The sequence below is a fragment of the Pelobates fuscus genome, chromosome 5, assembly GCF_036172605.1.
Source record: "Pelobates fuscus isolate aPelFus1 chromosome 5, aPelFus1.pri, whole genome shotgun sequence".
In the NCBI taxonomy this organism is placed as follows: domain Eukaryota; kingdom Metazoa; phylum Chordata; class Amphibia; order Anura; family Pelobatidae; genus Pelobates; species Pelobates fuscus.
In genome coordinates, this window is record NC_086321.1 from 97,931,694 (window position 1) to 97,959,628 (window position 27,935).

The 27,935-nt window shown below is 38.5% G+C and overlaps 1 protein-coding gene across 4 annotated transcripts in view; it reads left to right on the forward strand.

The window, feature by feature from the left end:
• PIK3R1 (phosphoinositide-3-kinase regulatory subunit 1) overlaps window positions 1-27,935 on the forward strand; it is a 55,049-nt gene that overhangs the window by 19,595 nt on the left and 7,519 nt on the right. For 2 of the 4 annotated variants that reach the window (XM_063454088.1, XM_063454091.1), the window contains exons 2-9: window positions 15,637-15,729; window positions 16,916-16,990; window positions 18,002-18,133; window positions 18,894-19,095; window positions 19,454-19,533; window positions 26,778-26,880; window positions 27,406-27,504; window positions 27,622-27,802. In XM_063454088.1, the coding sequence (XP_063310158.1) occupies window positions 15,637-15,729; window positions 16,916-16,990; window positions 18,002-18,133; window positions 18,894-19,095; window positions 19,454-19,533; window positions 26,778-26,880; window positions 27,406-27,504; window positions 27,622-27,802 (965 nt within the window). Of the gene's footprint in view, window positions 1-10,439; window positions 10,695-15,636; window positions 15,730-16,915; window positions 16,991-18,001; window positions 18,134-18,893; window positions 19,096-19,453; window positions 19,534-24,016; window positions 24,285-26,777; window positions 26,881-27,405; window positions 27,505-27,621; window positions 27,803-27,935 lie in introns of those variants that run through there. The other 2 variants (XM_063454089.1, XM_063454092.1) reach the window with 2 other exon arrangements.

Here is a 27,935-nt window from a genome sequence, read left to right on the forward strand (position 1 = left end):
CACACACAGCATTATATACACACACACTATACAAACACACTGCATTATATATACACACACTACACAAACACACTGCATTATATATACACACTATACAAACACACTGCATTATATATACACACTATACAAACACACTGCATTATATATACACACACTACACAAACACACTGCATTATATATACACACACTACACAAACACACTGCATTATATATACACACACTATACAAACACACTGAATTATATACACAGTGTGTTTGTGTAGTGTATGTGTATAATAATAGTGTATGTGTGAGGGGGCATTTTTTATTAAAAAACATTTTTTTATTTTTATATTACATTTTTTTTTTATATATATTTAATTATTATTTATTTTTTGTTGCCCCCCCTCCCTGCTTGTTGCCTTGCCAGGGAGGGGGGATATGTTAATCCCTGGTGGTCCAGTGGCATTGGCTTAGCTGGGGGGGGGGAGGGGAGGGGAGGGGGGAGGTGGGGTGGGCAGCAAGCGTTTACTCACCTCCCAGCAGCTCCTCCAGCTCCCCAGTGTAAATCTTGCGAGACCCGCGGCAGTCAGAGCTGGCCGCGGGTCTCGCGAGATTTACACTGGGGAGCTGGAGGAGCTGCTGGGAGGTGAGTAAACACTTGCTGCCCGCCCCCTCAGGACCGCCGGGCTTGTAATGAGCCCGGCGGTCCTGGGAGGTATTATCGGCAATATCGGTATCCCTATTGGCCGATACCGATATTGCAGAAAATGCCGATTATATCGGTAAAACCGATAATCGGTCGATCCCTAATGTGAAGTATAGCAATCCATCATGACCATTGTTTAAAAATAAAATAAAATACTATTTAAAGATAGGCTTGTGAACGCTCAAATGAAAGTGTTGGCCATTCTAATATCTTTTATTACAAGGGTCTGTGAATGTCATGGAGAAACTCAAGCTCTGGATTCACTGCTTACAAAGGGAAAAGTGTCCTCCATACTTTAATGTATGTTGTAGATAATTCATTAGAAATACACAAAAAAAAAAAAAACACATCTTGCTGCTAAAGCTGCTGCTGAATCACCAGCAACTGCAAGCTCAGCCAGGAAGTAGCTTTACCAGTCAGGAGCCACTCATCCTGGCCTTACTTAGTGGTTCTTACGTTGTACTGTAAAAGCACAGATGTTTGACCTTAACATTCTGCAGTTCTTATTAAATTAATGATGCACATTAAAACTTCTGCAGGTTTTTGTGCAGCCTTACAGCAATCGAGGAATGACTTTAAAAAAAAAAAAAAAAAAAAATTGTTTAATTTTAATTATTTCTTTAAATTCGGCTAGACTTAATGCACTTAAAATGCTTTTTTTACACCTTTTTTAAAGCCATATTTTTATTTCAAACATCTACCTGTGCTTGTTGGATTCCGTGCACAGCTAGTATTAACTGAGCAACGTCTAGCGATTTGTGTTTATGTAATTGACATGTACTCTTTTGCTGCTTTAAAACAAATATATGAGCAGGGCCCAAGGATTTCCATTAGCGAATGGATGTTCAGCCATGGCAAGTGTGCCCTATACTCCTCACTAACTGTAAGGATTTTGAGAACTTTTTAGCTGCACAACTGAAGTCTGCGTCCAACAAAATTGACATTACGTAATGTAGCTTGTGCTAGTAGCTTAAAGCTCTGTTGATATTTGTCCATGAGCCATTATTCCATACCCATTCAGGCATTGTTCATGAAGTACTTCAGAAGCTGCAGCAAATATCCTGCAAAACACATATTTATTGTCCTTTTAATTTTACTTTGATTTAGGTCAGAGGTCGTGTCACTGCAGTTCATGCTGTTACCCTGTCCAATTCCAGAGATCACATGGGAGGGGTTATCTAGTAACAAGTATATTTTAGGCCTGGCTAGTAGCATAGGACTTGTATGCATGTAGCTCTATTTTGATCTATTCACTCATTTAAAGGGAAACTATAATCCAAAATTTAACCCTATTCTTAATGCTTTCAAATAATGCAAAAATGAAATTAATTTAAAAAAAAAACCCCTAAAACCTAAAATAAAGTTATTCACGTTAAGTTTCTATTGTTGCACTGCAGAATGCAGATACTGATTGTACTACTTGGACTGAATTGACAATCGGCAACTGGAAAATCATTCTTGTTGTAATGATGCTTACAGTGACCCTTTAAATTAGTCTGTTGCAGAAAAATGTGACTTGCTTTTCCTTATAGTAACCGGTTTTGTTTCCTCCATCCCAATAAAAGCTTTTATTTGAGAAGTGGAGAGAGAAGTACAAAACAATTCTTTGACAGTTGCTGACATAGCCATCTTACTATAATGAGCTTTGTTTGAGACTTTCTTCCTTTATACCGTGTGAGTACTCCTGCACGTGGACTTTTGATTATTGGTAACAAATGGGTGTTTGCGTTCCTCATGGGCTATGTGCACTAGTGGTCATGAGAATTTTCATTGTACATGAGGCAACATCAAGAATGTGTTTAAAAAAAAAAATTTAAAAAAAAAGGGGGGCGGGGCCTGACTGCCATGGTGGAGAGACGTGTCTTGTTTGAGCTCCTCTCCAAACGTGATAATACAGGCAGCTATAGCCTTATTAAAGCCAAGAACTAATCTCTCCAAGCGACTAATATACCCCGGGATCAAGCTGCAACACCCTGTGGGGTTCCGAGACTCGACAATCTCCTTGGCGGCAAACCCTGAAACATGCGGCCTAGAGAGAGCCGGACGGGAGAAGCGGCCGATCTCCCAGGCCGGTGCTACTCGACAGCCACCAATGCTGTAATGGCGCCCCGTTACCCCCCCCCCCCCCCCCTGGACCGGCGGGGGTGATCCCGGTCCACATCTGGGAGGCTTCTCAGGGGATGAAACTGCTGTAACCGCAGAGGAAGCATGCGACACATCAGATATGGCGGACGCCACGTGGCGCCCTGACTCTGTCGGAAAACGGACTGACCTGCTGTCCAGACTCAACGAAATTTTTGATAACTTCTGGCGGAAACTAGAGGACAGGAGGCACCAGACCGATCCAGCACAGCCGCAGGTACACTCACCTCAACAGCAGATTGTGCCTCTACGGCGACCACCCAAGGCCCCGGTGGGGACGAGGGCCCCAACATGGCGGCGAGGCAGACGGCTTCCATCCCTCCGACAGCGTAAGACACGCAAGCGGAAACCACCCCAAGCCAAAGTCAGGACACATACAGTGCCCGAGAAGCGCCAGAGGTGGCTTAAAGCAGGAGGACATGGTGTACCGGTAAAGTACCTGAGCGCCCCGAGCCAGCCCGCCTTGATGCCCGACGAGACCTTGCTGGGAATGGGGGCTATGTGGAACACCTCAGCATTCTGGGACTATGCTCTGCCCCAGGTAGGAGTGGGCTGAGAGGGGATCACAGGCCGGCCACCAAAAGCAAGACACCACTCACCTTTCCTCCCCTCACGGTGCCTTTCTGGGTGAACTACTTCTCCACGCTCCCCACTCCCTAGATGTCTAAAGTGTCATTCCTGTGGACCTGGACTCACACACCTTGTTGCCTCGCACCTGGGGGCCTCCTACTGGACTCACACTGCCTAGTTGGGCACGGTTATGACACTTCAGTTAACACCCTGTACCTTACCATATTAACTCAGACACACACAGTGCCTCTCCACAGCCAAATGTTTTTATTTCAAGCCATACTGTGTACGTTGTTACTTCATCATATGTACTCACACGGTGTCAGGCTAGGCAGCATGTATCCAGCAACGTTTATGCATGCTACTGGTTTGACACATCTCGAGCTAACCTGTCTACACTCTCATAAGCTTGTGTCACTACTGTTCATTCTTCCTAAATATTAATCCATCGTATAAACTGTGTCTGAAGCCTTGACTAGCTAAACAATTACTGCTAAATGTTGAACAAATATGTTTTTTCCTGTTTTTCATATTACAAAATGTGCAAGTTTTTCCTGATGTTAATCTTTGTTAAAATGTACCCTTAAAAATGTGCCTGTTCAACGAATGCCACAACATGTAATACGAATTACTGCTATCTTACCCTGATGTCGCTGTTGTGGCGCACCAAGGCTACTTGTTGATTTTGTGCACAACAAAAATAAAGAATTAAAAAAAAAAAAAAAAAAAAAAAAATACAAGTATTGATATTTGCACATCTCTATGTGCAAATAAGCTAAAATTCCAGTTCACGTAAAGAATGGAGTATAACATACAGTTTAATATAGACTGCGGAGACTAAACTGACCCGTTAAACATTTTCATTACCACACCATTTGGTCACCCTAGTGCTCCCCCGTCCAAGCTCCTAGCTCCATGTTACAGAATTGGCATCTCACAGGCAGACACTTCTGTCATCACTTATAGAAATATATAAAGTTGGTATTCATATACTAGATACCACTGAAGGCAGGTAAGGAATCGTTCCAAAAATCTTTCCACTGGTTTGTGTATTTTAAATTGACTTAACTAAACCCAGTTAGATAGTATAAGGTTTCTCTTTAATTTGATTTGGCATTTTTCTTGCCCTCCAGTTGTTGTAGTTGTCTTCGTGGATAGTGTGTATTTTATTGTCAAATTAATGTAGGGTTAAAAAAAAAAAACTCTCTCTACCACAACCACAACTGTAAGTAGTGGTTATAGTGATCAGAGTGCCTCTTTGAGTCTACCATATATACACTTTTTTTCTTTTCTGTTTGCTCGATGAAATAAGCAGTAAATCACTTAACCTGTGTCCTCTCCATGAGGCACAGGATGTGAATTAACATATTTTTCTCCTGCCCCTGTCTGTATACAAATAATGGCCTTAAAATATTTTTTAAATAGACTCTCTACTGTCAATTGTTGTATGGCCCCAACTTTTGTTACCATCCCAAAACCAATAAGTTATGAAATGTTTTTTTTTTTTTCTTCTTCATCAATTTAGTCATTGCTATTCTTCATTGTAAGAATTTATTAAAAGCACGCCAATGTGCATATAGCCCATCCTTTTTTACCTGCTGCTGAATTTCCATTAAAGCAGGCATTCTTAAATAATTCTATCTTTAATGTTTTTTGAGTTTCTTAATGTAAAAATGAAATGTAGAGGGCAGTGTAAGTCGACTAATTCCTCAGGGCATCCTTCCAGCAAGCATCTAGCTTTGATTGAAGCCAACAAAAGCCATCTGTTCTCTTATTTATAGAGTCTAGTTCTGAGAAGTGTATTCTATAGCAGATAAAAAGTGGATGACAGCTCATAATTCATAAAGTTACTGAAGCCTAAGCTGTCGGGACATGATGTACAACACCTCACGGACCATTCACCTGTACTTGTTCTTTAAGTAGTGGCACTAATGATGAAAACTGTAGTCCCAATGCTTTTTGGCATAACCTGTTTTAAAATGACTAAGCTAGAAAGAAATGGCATGTTAATGTATGTTTTATAAATGCCTGTTCTTGTTGGCCTCTTCCAGGAACGTTAAATGATTTTCAGCAGATGGGACATAGAGATATGTTTGACGTTTTGAACGATCTCACATTTTTACATGTAGTGCAGATCTGAGAATTTGTAGTGTATGATAACTGAATTCTAATAAGGTTATAATCATCTATGTGGACTATTTACAAACATAAAAATGTTTACTAACCATACATGGCAGACTCATTAGAAAACTAAAACTACAGTTTGTGTTTTGGCTACTTACTGCTCGGTGGGGGAGGTATTTATGTGAGGGTTTTTTATTTTTATTTTTTTGATTTATTATTCTTACCTAAAATAATTGTACATGTAATATTACCTTTTATTATGTGGTAAATCATTTTTTTTTTTTAGTGCTGCATTGTTCTTGTTTCATGACAAGACATAGCTTTTATCCCTCTTTAGTCAGAAGTACCACTTAACTGCTTTGGCCATCTTAGTGCATTTTAGAGACCCCTCGTGCTTGCACATGATGTTGTGGTTTGTGAAAGATTACATACATATTTTGATCAGATAAACCATGCTTCTGACAAAGACGTAAAGATAGCAGAATAAGAATTTGAGAGAGATTCCTGTTAACTGCATGTTTTTACAGAAATTATTTTTTCCCAAACATTGCACAAAAAAAGTTGCAAAAAATAACTAAAGGGATCAACAGTGCAAAGCAAGGTATTTGGAATAGACCAAATATTTATCATTTTGATATTTTAATTTAGACCTTTGTTTAATGAACATGGGCCTAAGTTTACAAATATATCCTTTGCTATACGCAAAAAAGACACAAGTGCTAACAAACTACAACAGCTCAAAATCGGTGTAAAAATTGCTGTATTTACCTTTTCTGAAATAGGACTAGTTTTTGGTTCTCTTGTAATTATGAAGTGTTTTCCTTCATGCACAGCCAGCCATGTGCAGCAAATGTTATCGTTTTCTGTCATGGAGAATGCAGATCTGGCAAATATCAATACTTCTTATATTTAATGTACAGAAATAAGCAATATGTTCACTGTGTACCAGTGTTCTTTAAAACACAAGTTATGCAAGGCAGATTTTAAAATCAAAGTTAAAGGGAGCCTGTCATCCATAAATTGTGTGGATGACAATTTCAGCTTGTGGCAGGCATGACTTCAGTTGATATATTCATGAAATCACCTGAAATTGTGTAGACAAAATATGTACTTAACTGAAGATCTTTTTCCTCTACTAGTAGGACTGCTGGAAATCGATGTACTTTCTGTATGCTGAAATACGTAATTCCTCTGTTCTTAGTATGCACTTGACTCAAATTTGAGATGTCACAATGGCTCTTGGGAATGAGAAGGGACACTGCGGGAAGCTTCAACCCCCCCCCCCCATCTAAGTTTGCATGAAATTCTGTTAGCAAAATATATATGAAAATTAGGTGACATTATATTTCCCTTAAATTGACTTAATGATATGTCATATTATCATTAACAGTACAATTTAAAGAGGCACTGTCACCCCCTCCTTCAAAATAAGTATTTTTTTTTTTAATTCTTTATTTTGTTGTGCATGAAAAATACAACGATACAAGCAATGCCACAACAGCTATTGACAGTTTTTAGGTCTACATTTACAGACAATTGTATGGCTTATCTGAACATTGCACATTTTATATTTTAAAGTGGTTTCAACAATAGTTAAATCAACATGTCAGTTGTAAGGTAAGGCAAACGAGGTATGGATTCCAGTTAACAGTCTGACTTATTGTGAGGTGCTAGTGTCTCCAGCTTGATCAACTGAGGCATATCTTATTTGTGTGAGTTAAAAAAATAAAATACAAAATAAATAAAATAAGATGGGTATCCCTCGGCATAAAAGTACTAACAAAACTCGGTGTGCGTGAAATAAAGTTATGCATACTATGGCACAAAGTATACCTGTCAAGAGTGGTGAATGGCATCTATATTATCAAAAAGGAGGGTACACGCTAAGTATGTGGCATACTGTCTTCTGAGTATAGGAGGGAAATCTACACTTTTATTTTGACATAACTTTCAGACATGGCTGCATTGAGATATGTATAGATGAAACAATATAAGTTAACAAATAACTTAGCTTAATATTAAATGTTTGCAATCGTAGGTGATATGCTTTCTGCAGTCAGTGGGATTACAACTCTGGTGTCCAAGGGGCATGTGAGGCCAGCGTTGTTTGGTGGAGTAAGTCCCGGCTCAGCCGATTCCCGTGTTCGGGAGGTACTGTGGAGCTGTAGACGAGTCATTTGAGTGGGTGTGAGGTGAGGCAGTCCCATAGTCCCAGGCCCGTGTTGAGGTCTGCATCTCTGAGTTACTGACTTGGGACCCTGCAAAGTCAAAGTCCTTTTCTTCAAAGGGAGAGCAGGGCTGGATCACGGTCTTGCATTGCCGCAGGAATGGGACACTCCACTTGTGTAGTCGGTGGCGGAGAACTAGTCTCTTGGTGGCCTCTGGCCCAGGTAAGCAGTTGCCGTTTGTGGTGGGTGCAGGGCACTGTTGAATGCCGCAGTGTGTTACGTGGCCATTTTGTGCTTCGTGCCTCTGGTCCCCTCTGCGTTTTGTTCGTGGTCGCCGTTTCGCCTCCCCGTTTAGGTGAGGTGCCTGTTTCCATCGCCTTCTCGTTGTCTTGGGCCTACTCAAGGGTGCCAATTGTCGTTGTGGGTCGGGCGGTAGATGGCATGGAGGGTGTTTAGAGGTTGGTGGTGGCGGTGTCCCCTGTCTCAGTCTGTGCTCAAGCTTGAGCCAGAAGTTTGCAAATATGAGTTCCAAGCTTGACAGGGGGGGCTTGTTGTACCTCATGTCCGCTCGCTGGTTGCGTGGTCTCTGCCATCTTGCATGGGCCTTGCGGCCCTCTGATGTGTTCCTCGCTTGTGTGTGCCATAGCTGGGAGGACTCCCAGTAGTGGACCGGGATAACCCCCACCGGTCCAGGGGGGGGGATGCGGGGTGCCCGTTCGTTGCAATTGGCTCCCGGGCTGCTCCAGGCTGAGAGCTCGGCCGCCGCTCCCATCCAGTGCGCGCCTGGCCGCATGCCTTTGCGGGTATAGCCTGCCGTCTGTCTGCTGTTCACGGGCCGCATTACCGGTTTACCGTGTAGACCGAGGGACAGTGAGTCGCTTGGAGTCAATTTGCGCTGTGTTTTGTGGGTCTGAGGTGCCTCTTTAGCCATCATAGCTTAGTTCAGGAGGGAGCTTCAGCTAGGCACGTCGTCCCTCCATGACAGTCAGGCCCCGCCCCCCAAAATAAGTATTTTTTTTTTAAAGATAGAATGTTTATTAAATACTCATATTGACTTTTGGAATTTCACAAATCGGTCAAAAGATATACTTAGACAAAGTAGGAATTACTTTTTCTCAGCATTTTTCTTACACCTGACCCTTCTTGACACTGGGTGGAAAACACACACACACTCACTCACTCACTCACTCTCTCTCTGAATCCAGCCTCCCTACCTTTGGGAGAGCTGAGTGGACTTTCCCTGGGGTCCAGTGGGGGACTGCTCGCTCATCCTGCGTGTGAGGGATCAGTGATCTTCAGGAGGCTCCTCTCTGCTCCCTGTCGTGATGCCGGGAGCCGGGATTACGTCATATTCCGGCTAGTGGCGTGGTTAAACAGCCCAAGGGAGTAAAGGGGAGCCGCTTGAAAATCACTGCTCCGTCGCACGCTGACCCAGCCGACCACAGCGATGCTCCCCAGGGCAGTCTCCTCCACGATCCTCAGGGCGGCCGCCGGCCGTCCACGCTCCTCAGGGCGACTGGCCAGCTACATTGTTCTCCCATCCTGCCTTTAGCTAAAGGGCTTTAAATCCCAGGCGCTAAGGCAAAATTTCTAGTCGCAATGGAGACCTGGTGCCTGGGATTTGTCGAGCCCTGAGGTAAGTAAAACTCTCCTTTTCCTGCGCCTCCCAGCCACCAGACCCCCAGCGAAGCCATGTCAACGTCAGGGGTCTTTGCAAATTATGCACAGTCCCTCAATGGTGGCAGTTTTACGCCAACATTTCTGCATAAATTTACATTTACTAAAGCGGGAAATAAAACCATTAGGGCTTAAATGTGTGTGTCATATGCTACTAGCCAGGAATAAAGTTACTTGCCACTGCACACCAAAGTTAAATTTCTACTGACAAGGGCTAAATTTTTACTTTCAAATGACTAGAGGTAAATGGAAATTTTGAGCACTGCTATAAGTATTTGACAAACAAATTGATAGCAACAGAACTTTGATTCGAAGAAGACCCTACTCAAACAAGGCTACAATAGGCTTCCGATTCCTTAATTATCTTGATAATTAAGTTAATGATTAGTTATGTAGCTGCACATGGTAAGAAATACTTCTCTAGTTAAGTAGTGTAGATTATTTAACCCCTTTCATTATGGGGTTTGTTCCACATTCCATTTATGTTCTTGGTCGCCTGCTTTTTACTTACAAAGGGGCAAAATGTTTTTACTTTTACAAGCTCCTGCTATGTGATGATGGTGTTTGCTTCAGATACAGCGGATCATGATAGCAAAGGCTTGTCATTGTCTTGTGGAAATATTAAGCCCTTTATGCATATACACAGAGGTGCATGTATGCTTTCAAACCTTTTCATGCTTCAGACAGCCAAATAGATTTGGTTCAGGTATGTATGTCTGGAACAAATATAGAAGCTTTAAATTTCCACTTGGCTCTGCCAGGTATTAACTTTATAATATCTCTTTCTACTGAGAACCTCTCCAAAAGGTGCAGCTGTGTGCTGGTTTTATCTTGCACTACAGCAATGTTGGCAGCGCTTTAAATGTAAGGTATGCTGTCGGCCCCAGCAACTCTGTTCAGACCAGTCTCTGTTACTAGGATACAAGAGTCATAGGATTGGAGGGCATCTCAAGCCATCAAGCCAACTGATTTGCTGCTCCATGAAAGTAAAAATAGACTTTAGTGGAAATTGCTGTGTGGATTATATATCATGGACAGCCCCTCCCCTCCCCTCCCCTGACACTACAACCTGTGAAGAGATCCTACTACACGTTTGTCTGTGCACTTGAACAATGAATGTCTGACGGTGCCCTTGCTCTCTGCTAGCGTTCTGAGTTGAAAACCCTATCTGATTTGGAAAATGATTGCACTCAGTGAGAAACTGATTGTGGATTGTAGCAAAGGAATTAACAAAGTGGCCAAGTTCCTTAAAGGTGGATTTGGAGCACCAAAGCTACAGGCTGTATTTCAACACAGCTTCAAGCAAGCAAAAATTGTAGTTGCAGGTAAAAGAAAATGGCATCCTGTTTTTTTTTTCTCTCCTATTTAAGACTTAATTTTTTTGTTTTTTTTTAAATGTATTAAACAATCTGCTATAGGTGCAGTCATGTCCTCCATGTCTGTTCCACCCTCTGCTGGTTTTTCAATTACAAAGCAGAAATGCTAAAACGTAGACCGTGTGCGGTGTGTTTCAAGCCTGTTCCGGCTTCCTGTTCCTGCTCTGTGGACACATTATTCATGCTCTAGGATTCTGCATTTATAATGTCCTTCCTCCCCCCCCCCCCCCCCCCCCCAAAGCTTTCAGGCCTCAGCTGCTGACTTGCCAAAAATGTTCTCTTTTCCACAATTCAGCAATTATTATTTCCTGTCTGCTTTCCTAAAATGAAAAGGCACCATTCAGTCCCCTTTCCAGTATCCAGCATTAGCATTTACAGCTAAGAGCTGGGAATTATTTTAGCAACTCCCATTCCTTTTAATAGCTGGCTTAAGGAACATACTCTTTTGAAATGCATTCCTTTCTGAGCACATCAAGGCCTCGATTGATGAAAGGAAATGTTAGGCATTTCTTGCAAGTAGCTCTTGTTAAAAGAAAACTGTACAGTTGTTTAGATAGAAAATGGCTTGCTGTACATTCTCTGTGGAGGACTGGCTCATTAAATCTCTATATGTTTGCAGAAACATTAAGGCTTTCATTGTCTGTTAAATTGATGACCTTCGAGTCTCTAATTGGATCTTCTCATTGTTTTATATGTATAATCACATTCGTTTCATGTTAGAAGGCAAACGTTACAGTAGGGGGACATGCAAATGTATGATCTTTATAACTTTCACACCCAATATTGTTTCCTTAATTTGGCGGCATACTCTTGTGGTTTAATACTGTTTATTGAGTTATTGTGGTGTTTTTATGGCATTGTGTCCTAGTTCCAAATCTTTGCCAGGCTTTACTTTATATGTTGCCCATGTGGAATGTTTCTCCAGATATGAAGAACATGCAAGGCAGTAAACAGAGGTATTATAGCAGTCCATTCACTTTGTAAGATTGCTCAAAAAATATATTTATGTTGGTACATAATACATTTAAAGAGTATGAATAATGGAATTAACACCTTTTTAAATGGTTGATTGTGGATGTATTTTATTTAGTTCTTCGGAACAAAATACATGGATGTCAGTTGTGGGAGACTTTTCTAACGCCTAACTGTACTGGATTATTGCTTTCTATTGACACCTGACCTTCCATAGTTGACATGTTTGGCCTGATGTCTGCTAGAATTTGTAATGCCCTTTTTATTGATCTTGCTTCATGAATTGGTAAGTGACTGGAGCTTCATGAAAGCTGTATTGAAGCTCGAGTGGAGATTTATCAAAGTGGACGGTGGAAAATGGCTGCTGGTTCCACTGGTTTCCATGGTAATCGCACCACTTTTATTACTTGAGACCACTTTTTAAAGCAGAACAGTTGATTAGTCTCGTCATTTGGATGTTTTAGCATAACACAGTCTGTGATAAGATATCCCCTTTACGGGAGAATGGTTAAAGTAAATCCTTGCAAAAAGGAACTTAATATTAATCTCAGGCAAAACAAAAATCCAGTCCCCATACCTCACTTTTGTTCCATCAAAATGTAATTATCGACTCTACACTTTGATGTAATTTGAAGACCACCCACCCCAAAACATTTTGTGTTTAGCATTGTGGTAGTCATATACATGCAACCACAAGGTGGCATTACGCCTTTTTTTTTTTTGCAACCTAATGATGCATAAACCTACCAACATTGTAGGAGTCTGAGAAATTCAGAAAAAAAGGTGTTCACTATACCTTTCTATTCTGATTAAAAGTGTAGGACCACTTCATTGTGCTATAAACATCACTACATGCATCATTGTGTGACATGATGTCTGTTCTTATCAGCCGTTGTGACAGATGGCTGCTGTAAAATGGTCTCGGAAACTCCACCAACTGCCACAGATTGGTAGCAACATGAGACAGATATAACTATTTTGTTTTATGAATGGCTTTTGAATGAGTTGTAATTTCAGAGAAAATATTAAAGCGTTTTAGTATTTGCAGTTTTGTCATACACCAGCCATCTAACAGAGGGATAATGTATTTCATAACCTGCTCTCTGTAAAATAGATGTTCCCAAAGTCTGTTCTTTGAGGAGCAGCACATTGCAGTCCTATTTTAGATGTGTGTACATTAGATCATTTGAATATCTGATTAATGTCTGAGGTTGCGTAAGCTGTGCTGATGCAAGAATACCACTAAACCTGCACCGTGGCATTCTGAGTACTCTGCTTTGCCTCCGATTAATACACCGTGCACATTGTGGGATGTGTTACATTTTGGAATCTCCTGTATATCCGCACAATGTCTTACTTTTGGAATTTTGAATCAATTCCGCACCTCTGTTTAATTTCCTAGTGGAGAGCAGAATGATTAATCTCTGAGCTAGGCTGCTGATTATGCTAGCCTTTCCAGCTCTTCACGAAAGAGCGATTAAGTGCTTGCAATATGTTCAGGGGTAGCAACTCGCCTATAAATTGCATGTGGATTAAAAAGGGAGTTATTGTTTAATTCTGGTAAGCAGAGGATTAATTGTTCCATTGTCTCTTGGCAGCATAATGAATGCCTTCTGTAAAGCTTTGTTTTATTTATTCATTTTCTTCTCAATGCCTTCCTTATTAACTGGAGTGTAACACAAAGAGAAATAAGTCACCCAGAAACGTCTTTTCTGACAAGCAGGTTTGGTGACAGTCCAGTCTGTTGGTTTATTTTAGGGAAATGTCTTATAACCTAATTTTTATAGAAATTCCATTGCAGAGCTGTTAATAGAATTGCTTATATGTCAGCAGTCCCTAACTAAATCTTTGAAGTTTTATCTTTTGTAAATGGGTTATATGCAGTGGAAAACAGCAAATATATGTAATAGTGTTTCAGAAAATAGCAGGTATATTAACTAAACACTTTATTGTTAATGTAAAACAGAATTGCAAAAATGTGGCTATAATCAAGCTGATTATAGCAGTTTTGGAGCTACAATTCTAGCTATGGGTTTCTATAACTCCTAAATAGAGCAAGCCATGCTTTTATGCACTTGGAATCTGTAGATTGCACATATGTGTTTGTGGAAAGTTTCTTAATCTTTTCAATATAAGCAACTTTTTTTTTTTTTTTTTTTTTTTTTTTATATCTGGCTTTCATTTAATCGCCTCCACCCACATTCCTACCTCACCATGTACTATATTTAAATTGGAACAGATATACTTCACTGCTTGCAATGGGTCTGTTGTATTTTTTAAGCTAAACATTGTCTTTCTGGATGTCTTATTTAAGAGAATGTGAGCATTTGTAGAAAACCAGATGTCTTTGCCAGCTGTTGAGCATTGATCAGTTTCTGTACACATTCTTTCCAATAATTTTACCCCAGTCCATCCCCCTTTTCATTTTATATAACTTACATTTACTTAAATCCCTGCTGCCTGAATCGAATATGAAAATAAAGCTTTTACAAACTTTTTAAAAATCCTGTTGAATGTATTAAAACATTAATACCAGTAGAGAAAGAACACTGTGGCATTTTATTCATTAACCACAGAGAATTAATGTGCTAAAAGCCTCTGCGTATTCAGGTTACGTGCCTGCAGCCACAAGTTTAGCGATTTTCACTATTCAGCTGGGAGCTCCTACATGCTACCCTGATTGGAGGCTCCTTAAGCTTCAGTGCAAACTCTTTGCTCAGCTCAAGTTCAGAAACTTGCTTAACCTGAATGTTTGCCAAGTTTCCATTGAGTTTTCAAGTTCAGGGGAGAAATGCCTTTCTTTTTTTTTTTTTTCTCCCTTTTTAAATAACTCAGCAGCCAAGTTTTGTGAAGGTAATCAATCAGATTTCTTGCCTGAATGTTGTCCCTTTCTGTATATCCTCAAGATTGCTAAAAACAAAGTATTAGGGATGGTCTACATACAGCTTGATCGTGCACATCAGACAGTGAGACATACATTTATGTAGAAATATAATTGTATTGCAAGTTATTTTGTACCCATCACAGAGAGATGCTAGAATTCAGGACATCATTTTGGATGGTAGTGTATTACGGTGTAGCTGAGAGTTTCTTTATAAAGCATGTCATTTATGTGCTATAAATGCTTCATGTCTCAGTCCTTGGCACGCTACTTTCTTAATGATAATCTTGGCTTGGTGAGTCTACAGACTGGCCTGAAGCTCATCTATGGTAAACCTTGGGTTGTCATGGTGGCTGGACATTGATCATAAATTCAAGTTTTGTATATGTATTCCCATAGTAATATCAATATTTCGTACCTATGAAATATGTAAAATTATACTATTTAGTAATTTTTGGGTATATTAGACCGTATCCAATGTGCTTCATATAACACATTTTAGAACCTTTGGGCACCCTTTCAGTTGGTTAGCTTAAGATATGTTTGCTGCAAATTACATTTTATTTGAATGCAGAGGGAAATGGCTTATGTTCATTTATCACTTCATTAGAAAAAAAAATGTTTGGAGATGTCCTCGGGTTGTAAAATTTGGCAAAAGAATGCAAGGCTTTATTTTTGCTTGAATAACCATTCCAAATTACGAGTATTCACTTAGTTTCCCACCCTTTTGGCATACCGACATAGCACAGAAGTCAAGCAGGCCCTTTTTAGGAAGCTAGTCCTGTTATATTTTGCAATGCAATGTTGGTGTTTGGTGCCCTCTACCTTTTACAGACTGACTAAGTAATGCATATTATTTTCTTTTTTTTTTTTTTTAGACTTGACTATACTCATGAGTGCTAGATCACCTAATTAGAATGAAAAGCAATAAATGTGGTGTTCTCTAAAACTTTATTTGTTCAGTGTTAATGAGTAGATTTTCTGGTTTATGACTAGTTTTCATTGATTATTTTTTTTCCTCCAATCTTTTTACTGCAGGTTTTGCACTTCCTGATCTGACTGAGCAGTTCTCACCTCCTGATGTTGCTTCTCCGGTGCTAGTCAAGCTCTTAGAAGCCATTGAGAAAAAAGGTATGGTAGTTTGTATGATGACCACAAACTCCTTTTCAGCCCAGCTTACTGATCTGTTTAGGTTAGTTTTAGTAGTGTCCACTCTGTAATATAAACATGGCGGGACTGTTTAATATAGTAATATCAGGGCTCAAAATGTCCACTTTCCACTAGCCATTGGAAAAAAATGTAAATTTAACCCTGGCGGGTAGATATTCCACGTGCCATAGACTCCAGGTTTGCAGTGGCGAGGCCTGTCTAATAATCTAGGTCTTGAAATTTTAAGCCCTGTTAATGTGCAGTATAATAAATATGAATACATAGGTAGTTGAGTTGTTGATTTGCTGAAAATATATGTAAACTAAGGGTGGAAAAAAAGCATGTTGACCTTGTATGCAAACATCAGTCACACAGAATGCCCTAGGAAAGTGATATTTCCCCCCACCCACATAAAGATTTGTACATTTCCTTGCACGGTGTACAGATTGGGATAAGTCTGAGCATGAAGCACAAAGAACAGTTTATATGACCGGTTTGAAAATACTGTTCTCTAATTATTTTCTCAAATCTCTTAATCACATTAAGTATACTTTAGAATAGTTGGTAAGCTTCTTTTATTACCCTAAAAGCCAAGCTGGTATGGTGCAATTCCTAACTTTTACCCCCTACCCCTTCCTCCATTTCCACCATGTGTCCATGCTTGGGTTTAACCACCCATATTTTTTTATATGATGCTTGCTACTGTTTGTTCCTCCTTTGCTGCATGTAGAACACTGTGCACAATTTATGGAAGATGCATGTTAGAGCTGTATTTAATGCACATAAAAATATGGTCCAATAGGACATTCTGGAGCAAAGTTCTGGCATTGAAGCCAGCATGTCAGCGCCATAAGGGAGGATTGCTCTATTTATGGAAGTATCCCAAAACCGGGCCAATTGTTATAGAGAGAGGACCGAAGTGGAGGGTGGTTGTTACAACAGTTTAACGTCCATATATATGTCTTAAAATCGGGTGCCATTAGGGATCAGGAAAACAAAAGAAATCTCCTTCATCCCTGTCTGTTTTGACTGTTAACTGAAAAATGGCTTAGTATGCTCAGGGAGTTATGTTTTCAGCACTGCACAGACTTTGTGCAGTTCTTACAATAATGATATGTGATAATTGTTGTATTTATCAAACACTGACAGACAGTGCTTTCCCTCTCAGGTTTGGAGTCTCAGACATTGTACAAAACTCTAGGTTCCAGCAGTGTGACAGAACTAAGGCAGATCCTGGAGTGCGGTAAGTGGTTTACAACAGAACTGTTATAATACCATGTTGTAGTATAACTAGGATCATATCGCACGATAAATGCGGTTTACTGCCTTTTTGTAAATACTCTTAAAATTTTTTAAATAAAATATATATTTAAAACTATCTATCTATCTATCTATCTATCATCTATCTATCTAATTTTTTTTTTTTTTGTTAAATATTACATTATTTGAGAAGCTTATCCAAAAGCATTAGGCACATATATTCCACATCTTTGTACAAGCATAGGTTAGCTCTGCATAGTAAATAAGTGACATTCTTACACCTGCTAGGCAATGTAGTGTGGTTTAGAATGTAGTTCTTGGATTAATGCAAAACATGGGAAGTGTCACAGAGGTGAGAATTACTAAACAATTTAGCTTTTTATATTTTCTTCATGCATTACTCTAAACATATTCTGATTACAAAGAAAAAAAACAACAACCCAGAAGTCTCTAGCATTCTGCATTCCTACCAGATGATGGCACTGCAGACCACACGTTACATTAAACGGTCATTTTCCTTTGGCTTTTAATTTCTTATTTTTGGTGTTTGCGTATATAATATTTAGAGGTTTTGCTTTTGGGCAAATTCAGTCAATCACTACTCTTTAGAAGATACATCATGCTTCTTACTTGTATAACATATTTATAGGCAAAACACAGACAAATTTTATCTCTGTGAATATCAATCCCCAGGTAGTTGCAGAATACCCAAGTGCAACATATTAGTTTATGGTGATTTTTGGAACATAATCTTAACTAGTTACATATACATACTGTGCCCATGGCCTTAACAGAACAATTTTCATTTAAATGTGAAATTTGGGTTTTTTATGTGAGCATTTTTACTTCTTCTCTAATGACTCCTAATCAGAGTGGGGCAGAAGTGTAGGCTGCTAGTTATATAACCAAGACAAAATAATCCCTCTAGGGATTTGTAGAACTACATTTTAGTAAATAGAATATGTTTTAACCATTTTGTTTTATTTTTATGCAGATCTGTCCGCAGTCGATTTGGATCAGTTTGATTTACCTACTTTGTCAGATGCTTTAAAGCGATATCTTTTGGATCTGCCTAACCCTGTCATTCCAGCTTTAATTTACAATGAAATGCTTGCTGCTGTCAGAGGTAAATGATCAGAATGAAGTACATGTTTATATCTTTCTGTATGTGAATTATCCTACAACTTGTAAACATTTTTTTCCCCCTAACTTTTTAAAGTATGGAGAAAGATAATGAATATGTGTATCATTCTTTTTTTTCTTCCCTTCAAAAAAATAAATAAAATGTGTGTGTGTGTGTGTGTATATATATTTTTGTTATATATGTGTTATATATATGTTTGTTACATATATATATTTATGTATCTGTTGGATATTCCATGTGGGAGGAATGCAAACTTTTTAGACTAATAAAAAGTGTAATGTTTAACAATATCAAGGCCTCTCTATCTGTGCAGAAAGAGGTAATTGTTAACTTTTTTTTTATTTTTATCAGTGCTGGCAAATGTAACCTGTTTAGGGAGGACATAATGTTCCTAGGTTCAGCAGCCTGTGCAGGTTTAACCACCTGCCTGTCTGTGTGGGGCTTATCTTTTTCACAAAGTCCATATAGAGAAAGCAGGACGTTTCTAACCTCACAGTCCCTTTCTGTCACATGTTCTTGAGACAGGATACTGTGCTGATAACCTTCAAACAGACCTGGAGGTGGTGTTTCAGAGCCAGTAGCACAAGCGTGTAAAAATAATCACACCTTCTGAAATGTTTTGTCACGTCAGTGGCAACAAGTTTCACAAAGTGTACTAGATTGAGCCGTTGAACAAACTAACTTTTGGACAGTGTGAATTTGAAGTATGTTAAATTGTTTTGATATTTGTTGTGCCCTACAGAATCCTTAAACTCTGACGACTATGCACAACTTTTGAGGAAAATCATCCGATCTGCCAATGTACCTCACCAGTATTGGCTCACACTCCAGTATCTGCTGAAACATTTCTTTCAACTTTGTCAAAGTTCCAGCAAAAACCTGTTAAGTGCAAAGTTGCTTGCCGAAATTTTTAGCCCACTTCTTTTCCGAAACCAATTATCAAGGTATGTAAAACTTTCTTTCTTTTGCTAAATTTTAATTAAAAAAAAATTTTTTTTAGAGACCGTACACAGCAATTTTTTTCCTCCCCTCCCCTCCCCAACTGTATGTTAAGATAGTTTGACAAACCTCGATGGCCAGTGGTTCTTAAAACTGAATCTTCCTAACTTCAAAATAAATATTAACAAACTAAATTTGATTCTAAATAGATTTGTCTGCATTGTAAATCTTGCTGCAACTGTTCTTCCTCTCATGTTAGTCTTTAATTCTATATTTTGAGCATGTGCGTTTGTACTTTTCGTTTTTTCCTTTTCCTCTATGTATTTTATTTTTTTTGATAGCCATCTTTTTCTTTTTTTCCAGTGCTGACAGTTCTGAATACAGCGCTCAGATTCTTGAAGTTCTTATTGCAAGTGAATGGAATGAGAAGCAAGCTGCACCAGGTAAAGCATATTCTTGGTGGTACAGTACTATTTATCCTGAAGGCTTTTACTGTGTAAACATGCTCACGCAGTTCTTAGAAAATCTTCCTGCCAAAGGGGTCAGGCAGAGAAGGGGTTTTGCATCACCTATTCTTAACTTCGGGGAAAAAAAATAGATAATAGTTAGACGTTGTCCCTGCAGGCCACGAGCTGCAGAAAATTAAAATACTAGTATTTTTAGATATTTGTAGATTTGACTTGACAAAAATAACTTTTTTTTTTTTTTTTAAAGTGCATAATTTAAGCACATTTAGCAGACACTTTTTTGCTTTTGAACGGAACGGTTATAAAGTTATTTTTAAATGTTATGTGGTCACACATGCCTGTACCTGTTAATGTGCATCAACCTCAGAGGTTTAAAGAAACGTGAATGCCTTCTTCCATTTCGAAGGTAGATTTGTATATGTATAATGATGTATATTTGTGTGTGCTGTTTTTAAATGGAATGTCACAGAATTCTTACTTTCAGGAATTCTTATTCTTATTGTAGCTAAGATATGGAGTAAGCTAATTGAGCAGATCATTTACCGGGCATTGAAATGAAAGTCTGTGTTGAAAGTCTGTGTTAGACTGTTGATAAACTCTGAAAGTGGGGGGGGATGAACCTCTTTTAGTATTTGTTGTAAGCATTTCCTCTTGTACTGCAGTTGTGTGTGTGTGTGTGTTTTTGTTTTTTTTGTGGCGCAGTATTGCCTTTCTTAGTCTGAACATGTGCTTCCACAGGACATAACCTCAATGTTAATTATGAAAGGAAGGCAGTGTAGTGTGCAAGTCTGCAATGTCGTAACCCCATCAATGCCCTAAAGCTGTTTTGTGGTTGTCCAGGTGTCTTTCAGTGCAGGTGGTCTGATTTGTGAAAGTCCTTCCAGTAATTATGGTTCTCTCTTTTGACCTTGTGATGCATGCCACTTTTAAGATTCAGCGATTTGCAGGGAAACGGCTACCTATCAAGATTTTTAATATTTTGTTATATTTTGTTTCCAATGTTTAACAAATGTATTTGTGTAAAAAACTAAATGTAGAAATCCACCCTATAAATTTAAAAGAACACACACTATGATGATTTTCATTGTTTTACTTTGTTTACTTGGCTGTAAATTGGCTATCTATAGTTCACATTTAAGAAGGAAACAACTTTTTCAGTTTAAAGGTATTTTTTCAGTTTAAAGGTATTGTGAAAATGGAAATACATTTAATGATAGTTAGACCTCTGTCTAGCTTTTCCATGAGGCACTAGTTCCCCTCAGGCCTTTTTGGGGAAGAGCTTCAATGCTCCCTTATGGCTTTTCCATATACCCATCAATCACTGGATGTGACGTTCCAAAAGTTTTTAAAAATCAACATGGAGGCCATTTGTTTTAATGATTCCTCCGCTTTTCTTTTGTCAAAACGACAATATAATAACTATGCCCTGTTTCCATGTACATTTTAATACATGCCGTGCCAGGCGTTGTGTTCCCATGAAGAAACTCTGGTAATTATTAGGCAGTGTGTACAATTGGGCATCTCATCTAATGGTGAAGTGTCAGAAGCAAGCCATGGGAAATCCGCTTTAATTGGAGATGTAAAAATAATAATTCTAATTGTCTTTACAAGAGATTTCTATAACACCCGTGGATAGTTTTTACAGAATGGAAAAAAAAAAAAGTTGTGATGTGAGTCTGTGTATGTTTATACTGTGAATGGAAACATGTGAAATGCTGTACACCACACGTACACAAGTCAGTTTTGCCTGTCAACATTCATACAGTGCTGGGGTTTTCCTCCACATCTCTAGTCTGCAGTGTTTGGATATTTAGTGGAGATATATTTGTAAGGATCAATGTAAAGAGTCATTATTATGGTTTTATTTTTCCTTTGTTTACATCTGAATGATTATCACATCTCCTATACTGTATATGTTAATAGCGTCTTCTATCATTTATTCCTTTGTACATTTCTAAACTTGAAATTGCTTGTCTGGAGAATTGTCCACTAGAGGTCGCTGTTTAATCAGTTTATTTCTCACTCTCTGGGTAGAATATGATTGGGAGTTATGTATAAAGAGCACTTGTGAAGCAAAGTTCTAAAAATGTTCCTACTGATTGTCTTCCTTGTAGAATTTTGTTGTGTCACTAATTTTGAAATACTTTTGATTTGGAGAAAAATATAACAAATTGCTAGTTGCCGATTGGCAATTGTTTCAATCAAATCCATCTGTCTTGTATGATACCAATTGCTACATGGTTAATTTAATGTAAAGATAGGGCTGGTTCATATTTTTGTTCAATAAACCAATAAGGCTTGTTCACACACATTTAAACTCCAGTGTGCAGGTTCTTTGCCTCCTGCGATTGTGTCTACTCAGAATGGTCTCCCCCAAGACTCATGAAATCATGTCATAATGTTGCATGAGGTTGGATAGACATAGCGTAGCTTGCTTATTCTCGCCATTTATCTCTCTATGCTTTGCTACAAAGTAATTTAGCTGTTCAATTTGTGTGTGTTGTATATAGAATATCACTCTTTATAGAGTGTTATCTGGAGGCTATAGTAAAAAAAAAAAAAAAAAAAAAAAAAAAAGCATATCCATTAAGGCTAGTGCATATCCTTTGTCATGAATAACCCAGAACCAATGTGTTCTTGAATATTCTCATGGTTTGCATTCTAGCAAAGCCTCCACAGTACTGCCAACTGTTACACAAATCTTATCACTGACGTATAGCCAGACCTTTATCACTGCGACTGTCATGTTGAAAAATTAAAATGCAAAAGTCTGTTCATATTGCAAAGTAAGTATGGCAAGGTATGACAAATCCCTGGAGCAGTTGAGACATATTGCCAGAATTTGACAGCTAGCTTCTAAGTATTTGAAGTGTTTTATGTAAAACATGGCTGCTGTTCAATTTTCGTTACAAAAAAAAATGTTTTATGCAAAGTTTGTGAATGTAAAACTTGCAAAGAATCCCACTAGAATATAATGCAGACCTATATTCCGTTTAAACAATTTTGGGGGATACTTGATTTGTCATGCGTGTAACCTGGCAGTCCATCTACAACACTTCAGTGAAGCTATCCTTTGTCCTTTGGCACAGTCTGCTGCCACATTACCAGGATAATCAGACCGTGCCATTACAAGTTCTCCTTTGGCTATGTTTTCCTTTCATCTTCCATTCGAGGACATTCTATGGCAGCAGTTCATGGTAAACTAAGTGAAATAAGGACCTTAACCACTTCATCAGGCACAGCTTTGGCAGGCTTGCTTGGCATGATTATAAGGTCCTACTCCTTGCCAGCAGTAGAGGAATAAAAGTTTGATGTCAATTAAAATTACTGATTTTTTTTTTTTTTAAATGTTATTATTTTTTAAATTAATAAATTTACTGCTCCGCTGTATGTGAATGCAATCTGCAAAGTAAATTGATAGACCAAATAGTCATCGAAACACACCTCACTAATTTTCAGCTTAGTGAGCATGCCCATTGTAATGTGTGTTCCCAATGCCTTTCTTAAATGACCATTTATGCATTTATATATTATTGACATGAAAACGTGTTCGACTCTAGTTCTACCATCATAAAAAGAGCAAAGCCATTCTCTAAGCATCGGGTGTAGCTACAAGATATAACCCTAGCTGTTTTAGAAAAAAAACCTCCCATGAATAAAATATTTAGTAGGCCAGGTTGGCAAAATATCAATACCCATCCATTTTTTTAAAATTATTTTTTATTTTATTTTACTTTTTTTTTTAAAATCTTCCTAGCTTATTAAAATGGCCTGAAAATAACTATTGAGTTGGCCAGAATGCTGTGTAAATACATGCAGAACAATGATTGCCTATCCCTCTGCCGGAGAGACTTATCTAGCCTAGAATGATCAGCGAGCATACTGGGATTGCAAAGTTAATGCTAGTTAAAAATCTACCTGTATCAGTATTTGATGTTCGGGTTCTAGGAGCAGCAGTGTAGCAGACGGTTTGACAGCTGGGAGGGGATATGAAGGCAGACACGTCAGTCTGCTCTCTTGGAGGTACATACACGCCAAGGCTTTGCTTCTATTTTTTGCTAGCTAGCTGAACCATTTCCTGGTTTTGGCTGCTCTCACTGTTTAACTTTGCTCGAACACTGTGTCCAGCAGCCGGTTACTGAGGCTATTTTAAGTCCCTGCACAATGGTCGTCTCAGTTACGGAGCTAAAACCAGAGTGCGCTTCCCACATCAGCCACTTGTTAGCTGATGACAGCTTCCACGTCGAATGACAGCCTCTTCTGCACCTCCCCCACCTGAAATCCTTAGCTCAGCAAATATTTGAATCTGGTAGAGTTAATGGTGAAACTGAGATCTTTATCTCTGGGAGACGTGCAAGCTTACAGCCTCTCTCTCCCTCTCCTCTACTGCTATCTTTTTTTTTTTTTTTTTTTTCTTCACCTCCCTCTCTCCCGCCCCCTCTCCTGAGTACAGTACTGAAATCGCCTTCACTCTGTAATCATTAACATGAAATGAAGGACTAGATTCCACTGCATTACCTCTGCGGCTTAATCAGTGAACAAAGTAGCAGCCCAGTTGTTCCTGCACAAGACTTTCACGAATGGAAATTTGAGCTTCGGATTATATATTTAATTCTTTTCATACATGCACAGAGCACTTTCTATAGGATCTATTTTCATTCTAATTTTTAAGGACGTTTTGGTATTTATTTATTGAAATTGGAGAATAGTAATGCATGATATCCAAAGTAAGTCATTTTTATTATGCTATAACTTTGTGACTGTGTCTACCATTTATACTTTAGTTTGTATTTTAAAGTTTAAATCTGGCGGCGGTCTCTTCTTTGTACCCTGTGCAAGTTCTGTGGCAAAGAAGGAGTTAAGGTTTTTGGGAAACTGTGCTCCTCTACTCCTACCAGGAGATTGAAGACACAGTGGAAATGTACCTGTCACTGCTGTTCTGTAGTCTTTAGCTCAGACATTCATAGCTAGCTAGACTGGTTTGGGCTGAGTGTCCACCTGATCATGTAAGCGTGACAATTTGTCGTTCAGAGCATGATTAACACATTCTAACACGATCTTGAGAGACGGGCAGACAACGTGTGTGCCTTGTGTTTAATACTTGTTCAGATTTGTCATTTTAAGAAAAAAACTTGAGGCCTCCCACACTTGAATTTAATTTTGCATCAATATATTTGTGAAGTGTTTTAAGATAACCGGAGCTGGGCCTGGTCTCCCCTTTGTTCTTGTGAGTCTAATCTCACTTTTGTCAATTATGTTCTGACTGCACATTGAACAGCTTTGCAGAATATTTTTGGTGCCTTCATAAATCCCAAACAATTAAGTATGATCTATTTAAAGAGAATTCCTCTGTGTTGGCCAGTGCTGCAACCCTATAGTTTAGTTGAATAGAGTGTGTTGAAGTACGTTTTAGCCCAGCAATGTGAAGATCCTCTCTCTATACTAGCTAAGGGTGTATATGGCGTTCAACATTGAGAATATGTTATATTGCAACTCAGAGATTATGCTGTCAGTAGGATGTCATTGTGTGTTCTTTGGTTTAACACTGAATCACAGTGTAGTACTTGGCGTCCTTTGGATCCAGCAAGATAGGTGCTCCTTACCTGCTCAATGTAAAGTGTCCCTTTACATTGTTTATGCTATTGTCCTGTGCAGATAAAGACAGCGGTGTGATATATGCCCACACCATGGCACCAGCATTGAGCATTTTTGCCCCCTGTGGCTTTATTTGTACATTCAGTTTTACTACCTTTTCTTTGCAGTGTTACTGGTTAGCATTAGAGCCAGTCATTATCCTTCAGCAGCTCAGACATGACTTTGGCTGTCTGTAAACCTGCTTGCACTGGAAGGAAGGAAGACAGGAGAATGCAAGGGCTACGTGCTGCTGCAGCATATCAGCTCCTGTCAGTCTGCCAGCTTTGGAATGTACCATTCTGCCTGGTCATAAAATCCGAATTACAAAGCTCACGTAATGTAATCAAAATGCGAGCAGCCAAACGTAAAGCCCTTTTTATTATGATTTTTTTTTTTATGATTGTTTCAAATGCAAATCATCTTCCCTCCAGTGCGAATGTGGATACAAGGTGGCAAAAAAAGACTAGTGAGACAGGAGTGGCTCGTCATTGGTACACTCAGTTGGATTGCTTGGAATGATGTAATGGGTTACAGTGCAGCCCCTTAAAGCTTTTAAATTATTCTCTAAGCACCATTTCAAAGGAAGTCTAGGTGGGCTGTCCTATCCTATAATGCTCAACGCTGTGTGGAATACGGATGAACTGGTCCCAGAATATTCTAAAACAGAAATACATCAAGGGTTAGAACTTATGTTTTATATAGAAATGGAAGCCCCAGGTATTGATGTGTATTTTTTTATGTCTTTGATTTTATTTGTATGTGATATAAATACAGAATTTGGTTCTTTTTCTGTTCATGTTACAATGTACAATTAGTTATCAATAGACAATGGTTGCCTATTGATTTGTGCAATTTCATTGTTATATTAGCACTTCTTAGCTGGTAATTGGCATTAAATAAAAAATTGCAATTAATATTTGCTGGTATATAGACTGATGGCTTACATTTTAGCAAAGCGTCTGCATATGTGGATTTGCAACAATATTTCCCTTCCCCAGTGTCATCCTTTGTGTTTCGTATGATGTAATGTTTAACTTGTCAAGACTCTTACTTTTCAAGGTAACTGAATGGTATATAGTAACAGAAGGCATATCCCTGGGAATTAATCCCAAAATGTTTTATTATGCAAAGGTTAAGACTGGTAGATGGAGATAACAAGTTCTTTTTTTCAATTGATATACAAGAAGAATCTGAGGTTTGGCTGCACTGCTGAGCAGATTAAAAAAGCTCTTCTTTTATAGGAAGATTAGTTAGACATATCTGGGTCATAGATCGCTGCTTTTAGCTGTTTTGGCATTGTGGAATTATTGATGTCAGAGCTCATTAAAATGGACTGCTTTGTCATGAAGTTCTGCTCAGTACAGTATTTCTTACCCACTGTTCTGGTCATTGCAGCTTGCAAAGAGAACTGGTAAATTCCTTTTCATTAATCTCCATTATAAAAGGAATATATATGGGGAGTGAGGGAATGGGGAGTGTTTGTAACTACGTATTAATGTATATTTTAAAATTAATTTCTTGGACACTGTTATCAGAATATGTCTATTTTTTTTTTTTTAATATATATTTATTTATTTATTTTTTAGCATTGCCACCAAAGCCTCCTAAATCAACAGCTGTAGCAAACAACGGTACGAATCACAGTATGTCTCTACAGGATGCTGAATGGTACTGGGGAGATATCTCAAGGTAATACTGCACTTTTTATGGATTTATAATCGTATTGCAGTTAAGTGTGAATATAAGGTAGCTGTGATTAAACTTTACATATGGTGGATATATTGCATATTAAAGGCCTTACACTAACTGAATACTAAATTACCAATCTTCCTGCTATGTGTAACATAGTTACCTTTATATACAGCATTTAAAAAAAAAAAAAATATTAAAAAAATATTTTCTCAAATGTGATCATAGTGTTACTAGATCTAGAGAATCAAGTATATTTAAGTGTTCTATATGCCATGGGGTCATAGTTGACGAAAGAAAAGAACACAGCTTGAGTTTACAATGCTTTGTTTTATATTTCTTCTCATTCCCTTATGCATGGTTTTAAAAAAAAAGAATTAAAAAAAAATCTTTTTATTTAGTTTTGTTCCCTGAGGTGGTTGTTTCTTTGGCATGTGTGTGTGTTTGTATTGCATACTTTGTTTAAATGGGTTCTGTGTGCTCATTTAAAAAAACATATTCCTTTGTTTGCCATTTTTCATTCAGGGAGGAAGTGAATGAGAAACTACGTGATACCACTGATGGTACCTATTTGGTACGAGATGCATCCACCAAGATGCATGGCGACTACACTCTTACACTAAGGTAAATGTCTACTGGTTTTATTTAACCTCCTATATATACAGCTGACAGCTTCTTTTTTTTTTTTTGTTACAAATGCCCGTCTGACTTTATCTTTATAAATTTGTTTTTCTTATTTAGGAAAGGGGGAAATAACAAGTTAATTAAAATCTTTCATCGGGATGGAAAATATGGCTTTTCTGATCCGTTAACATTCAACTCTGTGGTTGAACTGATTACCCATTATCGCAATGAGTCATTGGCCCAATACAATCCTAAATTGGATGTGAAACTGTTATATCCAGTATCCCGGTTTCAACAGGTAATTGGCCAAGTAAAGCTTATACAATTGCTGCACAACTCAATATGAATTCCACAAAATGATAGCATTCTGCAATAATCATTCAAGAAGCTATGTTGTGATTTCTGTTTTAGCATAATGAACCTTTATCCAA